The sequence below is a fragment of the Mesocricetus auratus genome, unplaced genomic scaffold, assembly GCF_017639785.1.
Source record: "Mesocricetus auratus isolate SY011 unplaced genomic scaffold, BCM_Maur_2.0 Super-Scaffold_100676, whole genome shotgun sequence".
NCBI lineage: Eukaryota > Metazoa > Chordata > Mammalia > Rodentia > Cricetidae > Mesocricetus > Mesocricetus auratus.
The window spans coordinates 147,239,950-147,249,504 of NW_024429266.1; the positions used below are offsets into that span (position 1 = coordinate 147,239,950).

At 43.9% G+C, this 9,555-nt stretch overlaps 1 protein-coding gene across 4 annotated transcripts in view; it reads right to left on the reverse strand.

Moving 5' to 3' along the window:
- The window catches only part of Znf638 (zinc finger protein 638), a 102,085-nt gene extending 94,506 nt beyond the window's left edge, over positions 1-7,579 (reverse strand). For 3 of the 4 annotated variants that reach the window (XM_013114163.3, XM_013114162.3, XM_013114160.3), the window contains exon 1: positions 7,480-7,577. In XM_013114163.3, coding sequence (XP_012969617.3) covers positions 7,480-7,565 — 86 coding nt within the window. In that variant the 5' untranslated portion in view covers positions 7,566-7,577. Of the gene's footprint in view, positions 1-7,479 lie in introns of all 4 variants that reach the window. The other variant, XM_013114165.3, reaches the window with a different exon arrangement.
- Between the last annotated feature and the right edge of the window lie 1,976 nt (positions 7,580-9,555).

Consider the following 9,555-nt stretch of genomic DNA (forward strand, 5'->3'; position numbering starts at 1 on the left):
GCCAGTCAGGAGAACAATGTGAGACCCTGTCTCAAAAAAGCAAAATAGAAACCAGGAATAATTACTCCATTTTTCTTGTAGCTCCTAATGTCTTTGACCTAAAACCAAAAACCTGACATAATTTCCCTTGTACTAAGGTATCAATGTGAACTCCTATAGAGTTACATGCAATGTATAGTATAGAATGTAGCATTGGCATAATGAAACTAAGAGTGATATTTTTAAAAACAGAGTTCCTGCCTGATAGATGGTTCAGTGGGTGAAAGCACTTGCTATGCAAGCCTAATTACCTGAATTTTATCCCAGTATGCTATATGTAGTTCATGTATAATTCCAGCATTTTTACAATAAAGTAGGAGTCAGAGACAGGAAAAGCTAGAGATTGAAGTCTTGCTAGCTTGGAGAATGCAGTGCAACAGTAGAAGACAGATCCTGTCTCAAAACAAGATTGAAGTAAAGAATTGATCAGAAACTTTACCGAGATACACACACACACACACACTCACACACACACACACACACACACACACACACACACACACGTTTGTTTACCCAAGTTTTATTTGAGAAAAGAACTGTTAACACACAAAGAGAAACCCTGTCTCAAACAGCAACAACAGCAAAAAATGCAAGATGCTATAAAAAAGAAGCAACCACAAAATACAAAAGAGCTCTACAAAATTAAGACTATGATGATCAAAATGAAATATTAAAAGAACAGTGGCAGAGTTTTAAAAATAGCCTGGAGAATCTGGGAAACAATAAAAAGTGATGAAAAAAACTGGAAGGATAAAAATTTTAAAAGATTGATCCAAAGGGTCAAAAATCTAACTCAAAACTAAAAGGCCACAATAAAGGAGAAATTATGCTAATGTCAATTGTAGCAAAGTACAGGAAAAAACAATGTCCTAGTTTACTATCCATTCTATGATAAAACACAAACCAAACCCAACATGGTGAGAAAAGGGCTTATTTCTTGCCAGGTGCAACAAGTTGACAACCAAACTAATTGTTGACAAAGGGGATCTCAGAGTGGAAAGAATACCACCAAATATATAAAGATATAAAAGTACATGTACCACAGTGAATAGAACAAAACATAATCATGACTGCATACATATACAATTTCATAAAACAAAAATAAGATACTAAAAACTTATTGAAAAGGAAATATAACCCATTTGTAAATGAACAAGAAACAGACATCAGATTTTTAAACAATACCAACAGCAAACATCGTGGAATTAAGTCTTAAACATTTTGAAGAAAATCTAGAGATGGGCTCAACCAAAAAACCAGAATTCCAGCATAAAGGTAGAATAAAAACATTTTTAAGGGCTGGAAAGATAGGAAGAGGGAACTTCAGTTGAATAATTGCTTTCATTAGATGATCTTTGGGAACATTTTTTTTTATTGCTGATTTATGTAGGAGAGCCTAACCTACTAAAAATGGTTCCATCTCTAGCCAGGTGGGTCTGGGATTTATAAGAAATATATCTGAAGGTGGAACTGGAAGTAGACAAGTAAGTAGTGTTCCTCTATTGTCTATGCTTCAGTTTCTGCCTTGAGATCTTGCCCTGACCTCCTTTAAAGATGGACTGTAATCTGTAAACTGAAAATTACTTGCTATGTGTCTTAAGTTTCTATTACTGTAAAGAGACACCGTGACAGTGACATTTTTTTGTTTGTTTGTTTGTTTTTGGGTTTTGGAGACAGGATTTCTCTGTGTGTCAGCCCTGGCTGTCCTGGAACTAGCTCTGTAGACCAGGTTGGTCTCAAATTCACTGAGATCTGCTTGCCACTGCCTCCCAAGTATTGGGATTAAAGGCATACACCACCACCCGGCAACAATGGCAATTCTTACAAAGAAAACATTTAATTGCTTACAGTTTCAGAGATATAGTATATTTTCATCATGTTGGGGAGCGTGGCAGCATGAAAACAAACATGGTGCAGGAGACATAGCTGCAAGTCCTACATCTTGCAGGCAATAGGAACTGGTCTAATGTCACACTAAGAGAAGCTTGAGCAAAAGATCTTGCAAGCAACAGGAACCGGTCTAAGTGTCACACGAAGAGAAGCTTGAGCAAAAGAAATCTCAAAGCTCACCCCCACAGTGACACACTTCCTCCAACAAGGCCAAAGCCACACCTCCTAACAGTGCCACTCCCTATGAGATTATAGGGGGCCAATTACATTCAAAATACCACATTAAGCAAATCTGAGGCCCTGAGTTTGATTTTCTGTACCCTTTTAAAAAGGACTGTGGGCTAGAGAGATGGCTCAGAGGTTAAGAACACTGCCTGTTCTTCCAGTGGCCCTGAGTTCAATTCCCAGCAACCACATGGTGGCTCACAACCATCTATAATGAGATCTGATGCCTTCTTCTGGCGTGCAAGCATGTATACAGATAGAACATTGTATACATAATAAGCACCTATTTTTTAAAAGGAGGTATTGTAACAGAGCTTGGGGGAGTCAAAGATAGGCAAATCCCTGGTGTGTGCTGGCAACTCTACCTAATCAGTGAGCCCCAGTTTTACTGAGAGACCCTGTCTCAGAAAACAAGGTGGACAGCTCCTGAGGAACAACACAGAGATTAATTTACGGCCTCCACAAACACATTCACCTGAACATACATGTGCACTCATACAAACCTACACAAACACAAATGTGTTCAAGACATGTAAGAACTAAAAAAAAAAAAAAAAAAAAAAAAAAAAAGCTATCTTTTCTTAGAAAGTAACTGGACTAAATGCTTCAACAAAATGGTAAACTAGGATGGCTGAAAATTTGCCACATAACCCTGACTGTCTAAGCTCAGTCTCCGGAACCTATAATAGAAGAGAGCTGACTCCAGAAGTTATTCTCTGACCTTCATATGTGTGTGCAAAAATACATACAAAATAATAACAAACAAACAAAAAACCAGAGTAAACCAGTCAGGCATGGTGGCACATGCCTTTAATCCCAGCACTCAGGAGGCGGTGTCAAGTGAATTTCTGTGAGTTTGAGGCTAGCCTGGTTTACATAGTGAGTTCCAAGTCAGCCAGGAACCCACAGTGAAACCCTATTTAAAACAAAACAAAACAAAACAGCATCTAACAGCAAAGGAATTAATTATACCAGGAAAGATGACAAGAACAACCTACTACTCGGACTGTTGAGACAGTTCACATTCACTGTCCTTACAGAACAACCAAGCTCAATTCCTAACACCAACTCACAGCTCACAATGGTCTGTAACTCCAGTTCCAGGAGATCTGATGTGCTCGCCTGGTTTCTGTAGACACTGCATGTATATGGTGCATTCATAGAAACACAAATAAAACACTCATACACATAAAACAAAAATAAATCTGAAAAAAAAGGCCCAGAACTATGACTATACTTCAAAGCTAGATAACATTATTTTCTAGACTTTTCATTCAGAATTCCAGTTTGATTTCCTAGAGCTCTTGCTGATGGTTTCTTTCCATGCTGTTCTATTGGACAAATCTATTTTCTTACCTCTTTAAAGATATTTGCCTTGAAACAGCACACAAGAGTACAAAGTTGGGAGACATGAAGAAGCAGTCCTTTTTTCTTTCTTTCTTTGTGTAGCTTGGAACTTGTCCTGGAACTCACTTTATCAACCAAATTGGCCTCAAACTCACAGAGATCCACCTGTCTCTGCCTCCCAAGTGCTGGGATTAAAGGTGTGGAAGACGAAGTCTTAAAAAATGAAACCAACAGACCCCTATATTGCCTGGCCTATTTGATGGCATTAAAATATTTGGAGGAGAAAGTCAAAGAATGATGGAAATTTAAATGAATTAAAAGAAGCAGTCTCAGCTTATCATTTGGCTCTAAAGCTAATCTTATTTACCTAGTCATAATAATAGTAAATGTAAATAAGCTTCTTATTTAACCAAACATTGAATCTCTGGTGGTACTAACATTTCAATAGAGAAAAACTGAACTTTTTTTTTTTTTTTTGGTTTTTCGAGACAGGGTTTCTCCGTATTGTCTTGGAGGCTGTCCTGGAACTCGCTTGGTAGACCAGGCTGGCCTCGAACTCACAGAGATCTACCTGCCTCTGCCTCCCAAGTGCTGGGATTAAAGGCGTGCGCCACCAACGCCCGGCTGAAAAACTGAACTTTTAATACAACCTATCAGGCTTTCCACTCACTCACCCCTAAAACTGCATATGCCATACTACTAGCATTCCAAAAGTGAAAGCTGAGCTGAGGGTGAAAGCAAGCTGGAGACAACTGTAAAAATAGTCAATATTGAGTACTGAAAGCATTAGTGTCCTACTTAGCTTTAATTGTCAGGTTGACAGAACTTACAGTCATCTCACAGGAGCACCTCAATTGAGGAACTGCCTAGATCAGACTGGCCAGTGGGCATATCTCTAAAGGACTGTCTTGATTATTAATGGGTGTAAGAGGCCCAGCCAACTAAGGGTGGTCTCATCATAGGCAAGAGGTCTAGATTACATGAAAAGGCTAACTGTGCATTAGCTTTGAGCAAACTAGAAAGCAATACAGCAATCATTGTTCCTCCATAGTTCCTGCCTTGAGCTCCTGCTCTGACTTTCTTCAATGACAGATTATGACCAGAAAGTGTAATCAAGTAAACCCTTTCCTCCCCAAGTTACATTTGGTCAAAGTGTTTACCATAGGAACAGCAAGGAAACTAGAACTAGGTATTTTTAGATTTTTTTAATTTTTGCAATATTTCTTTAATGAAAGATGATACATTATCAAAAATATGATAACTCAAACTTACTATTTGGTGAATGAAAGTGCAAATGTTGCATTCCAGTGGTTATCCTGACATTTAAAATTATTTTGGATGAGATACAGCATACTCTGTCATTCTACAAATCATAGTACACATTTAAAAACAACTTAGTATATTCTTTTTAATTTAATTTTAAAAAATTATGTACATTGGTGTGAGGGTGTTGGATCCCCTGGAACTGGAGTTACAGACAATTGTGAACCACCATTTAGGTGCTGGGAATTGAATCCAGGTCTTCTGGAAGAGCAGCCAATGCTCTTAACTGCTGTACCATCTCTTCAGCCCCTTTATTACTATGTAATTCTGGTTGTCCTGGAACTCACAGAGATCCTCCTGCCTCTGTCTCCCAAATGTTGGGCTTAAAGGCATGAGCCACAGCTGGGCATTGGTGGCTCACACCTTTAGTCCCAGCACTCTGGAGGCAGAGGCAGGAAGATCTCTGTGAGTTCAAAGCCAACTTGGACTACAGAGCGAGTTCCAGGACAACTTCTAAAGCAATACAGAGAAACCCTGTCTCGGAAAAAAAAACCACTAAAAATCTTGACAAGCAAGGATAGCAAAACATGATCTTTAAGCCTATGGATAAGCAAGGTGAACAGAAAATATAAATTAAGAGCTGTCTTAGTTACTGTTCTATTGCTGTGAAGAGACATCATAACCAAAACAACTTTAAAAAGAAAGCATTTAATTATGGGCTTGCTTACTGTTAAAAGGTTAGTTGATTATCATGGTGGGAAGCAAACCAGCATGATGGGCGCTAGGGCAGCATCTGAGAGCTTTCTATCCTGACCAGCAGCAGCAGGCACAGATAAAGAGAATGGGCACTGTGTGGGCATTTGAAACCTCAAAGCCCACTCCAGTGACAATACACCTCCAACAAAGCCACATCTTCTAATCCTTCCTAAATAGTTCACCAACTGGGGACTAAGCATGTAAATACAAGAGGCTACGGGGCCATTCCCATCCAAACCACCCCAAGGGGGCCATTCCCATCCAAACCACCCCAAGGGGGCCATTCCCATCCAAACCACCCCAAGGAGCACTTGAGAGGCTACGGGGGCCATTCCCATCCAAACCACCCCAAGGAGCACTTGAGAGGCTACGGGGGCCATTCCCATCCAAACCACCCCAAGGAGCACTTGAGAGGCTACGGGGGCCATTCCCATCCAAACCACCCCAAGGGGGTCATTCCCATCCAAACCACCCCAAGGAGCACTTGCATTTCACAAGCAAATTCTCTGTAGCAATGTTGGTTTTGAAAGGGTGCATTCAAAGTGCTTGAGTTTTTCCTATTACTGAATAAAACTAGTGTTTGTCCATTCCAGTTCCCCCTCCCTTGTAAGAACAATAATTGTAGTAGTCACAATCTCCAATAGGCACTCACTTTCGAAGACATCAGATTAAGTCACAGCACAAACAACCAACAAAAGCCGCCTAATGCCGACGGTGGACTTCTCTAACCCTTACTAGATAAGGATGTACTCCTTTTCTCTCAGACCAACCCAGGGGCCTGAGAAAGGGCAAGGCAGGCTGAAACTGTCACCAGAACGTGACTCAGAAAAACTTGGTGCCAAGGATGACATAACACGAAAGCATTCCCTTTCTCCACAATGCCTGTCATTCTCTCCACTCCCAAGAATTCACACAAACACCCCCAAAGACTGAGAGATCGCAATAGGGTACTGCAAGTCAGTCGGATTAAGTATGAGCAATGCAGTTCATCCCTCCAAGCATTCATTCAGCCAGCTCCACATAGAAAAATGAAAGGGGATTCCAGTCAGAAGGATTAAGAACCACTTTGTTCCTCCAACGCCTGCATGCAAACAGTGCCCCTTCTTGACTCAAGGAACATGTCAGTCGCGGGGGTCGGGGGGGGGGGAGGAGAGGCGATTAAACACTTTTAGAATCCAAACTTGGGTGAGTGGCAGTGGGTGAAATCACACAAGTGAAAAAACAAAAACAGCCTTTCATGAATGTGCATGGCTCCTTTGATTTTTCCCATTCAATATTTGTTTTAAAGGGCTGAGGAGAAAACTCAGGGAGCTTTGCAGACTAGGCAAGCGCTCCACCCCCCGAGATTCCGCTGCTCTCCCCACCCCACCCCACCCCGCGAACTTTGATGATGGAACTACTAACCAAGAAAGAAAGCTCGAAAGTTACTTTTTTCAGGGTGTGGGGGTGGGGGGTCGATCTTGCATTCGAACGTCTACGGTTCGAATCTTGACATCAAAAACTATTTTGGGCTGAGCCACAGCAAGTTATGCAAGTGTCTTTTTTTTTTTTTCAAGAGCAAGCTTTTCAAAGCCGAGCTCATCCCAGCCATTTCGCTGCACTGCCATTGCGCGGCCACCGCTCCACCTGTCCTCTCACCCACCCACTCCCCACCCCCCACCCCCTCACCCCCGTCACGTGCGCTCCTTCGCAGAACCAAGAGCTTCGCGCTGAGCCGGTCCAGACTGGCCAGGGTGTGTGGCCGGGTCCGGGGCCAAGGGCCTGCGCAGCACAGGGGGTGGTGTCGCCAAGGGCGCAGGCCTTGGCGTCCCTGGCTTTTTACTGACAGCCACCTCCCACACGCCCAGCACTCAGCGCTGCAGCAGGGAATGGCTGACAGTTACAAGGGACCTAGCGGCCCGCCCCCTAAAGCTCTAGCGCTGGGCTGCTCGGGGCACCAGGGACGAGGGGAACGCTCACCGCCTCAGGGAGTCCGACACCTGCAACGCCCCGGCAGCCCCGGTCGTGGGGCTCGGCGTCGCAGCGGGAACGCCGGCCCCGGGCATCGCAGAGCGCGCAGTTCCGAACGCCACCCTCACCTCCCTCGCCTCTGCCTCGTCCTTAGGCGCTGAGCTCCGTGCAGGGGTCCGCCCACCAACAAGGCAGCCAATGGGCACCGAGCGCGGGAAGCCTGGGGCGGGGCCTGACCAGTCGGTCTCCGGAGAAGCTCGGAACTCAACGAAGCCTCAGCGAAATTTCAGGCCAGCAGAGGAAAAGTTCTGTGTTAAGAGACATGCTTCTGATCTGGAGGGCGCTTTCCTTTTTAGACATAGTTCTGGAGCGCGTGATGGTTAATACGTGACAGGACCTAGAATCACCCAGGATACAAACCTCTGGGCACATCTGTGAGGAAGGTAAGCGGAGGTGGTACAGTCTTGACTGTGACCCACACAATCCCAAGGGCGGGGATCCTGGACTGAATTAAAAGGAGAAATGGCACCGAACACCAGCATTCATGGCTCTGCTTCCTGAATTAGGGTGCAATGTGGCCAGCTCACTCGTGCTCCTGATATCAGCCTTGACTTCCACCGTGACCTTCAAACTGTGAGTCAAAATAGGTTCCTCCATAACTTGTCTTTGTCAGGCATTCGTTATTCTTTTTTTTGTTGTTGTTGTTGTTTTCGAGACAGGGTTTCTCTGTGGCTTTGGAGGCTGCCCTGGAACTCACTTTGTAGACCAGCCTGGCCTCGAACTCACAGAGATCCGCCTGCCTCTGCCTCCCGAGTGCTGGGATTAAAGGCGTGCGCCACCAATGCCCGGCTGCATTCATTATTCTTAAAAGATGTATTTGTTATTATGTGTGAATGTTGGCTTGCGTGTACGTACCCACGATCATGTCTTTATGTAGTATGCCAACTGTCCATCTGCTCATCACTTTTGCTTATTTTTCTTTTTTAGTTAGGTATGGCTGAAGATTGTTAGTGCACCCCCTAAAGTTCGTGTCGAAGGCCTGGCTTCCAGTCGGTGATATTAGAAACGTAGTTACACTTGGAGGTGTAGATCATGACAGCTCCGAAGGTATACTGGCTTTTCTGTCACGGCGTTAGAGTTGCAATGAGGTGAACAGCCATGGCTGCATGTCTCACCACAGAGCCAGGGCCACCAGAGCAAGTGAACATGGACTGGGAGTTCTGACATCATGAGCCAAAATAAACCTTTCCGTCTTTGTCTCGGGTATCTTGTCACAGAAAAAGAAATCTAACACACAAATACACACAAATCAATTTATTAGGGGGTCTGATTCATCACATCTGTTACCTAAATTTATTTGCTTTTGTGTGTTTTTGCACATGTATGCACATGTTCACAGGTACCACAGCATTTGTTGTGAGGTCCACTTGCTGGGGTCGGTTTTTGCCTCCCACCATGCTGACTGAACTCAGGTTGTGAGACTTGTTAGCAGGTGCCTCTTCCAGTTCACATCTCTTTGGGTTTGTGTGTGTGTGGATTCTCATGTTTGTGCAGGTGTGTGGAGGCTGGAGGTCAACCTTGGATATCATCCCTCCAAAACCAACCACCTAGTTTTTGACACAAGTTTTCTCAACCATACCTGGGGTTTACTGATTCAGCTAGACTGGCTGCCCAACAAGCCTCAGAGATCCTCTTGCCTCTGCCTCCCCAGCATCAGGGTTCCAAGCCTGAGCCACAATGCCCCCAGCTTTCTAAATGAGTGTTCTGCATCAAATTCGGGTCCTTGGGGTCCAGGTTCTCGTGTTTGCATGGCAAGCACTTTATTGTGAGCTGTTGCACAATGCATCTCTTTGTGTAGTGTGCTATCTGTGTAACGGCCTGCTCATTACCTTTGCTTATATTTCTTTTTAGTTGGCCTTTTTAAAATTACATATTTGGCCAAGTGTGTGGCGGGTGCCTTTAATCCCAGCCCTTGGGAGGCAGAGGCAGGGGAATCTCTGTGAGTTAGAGGCCAGCCTTGTCTACAGAGAGAGTTCCAGGACAGCCAACAGCCAGGACTGTTTCACAGAGAAACCCTGTCTCAAA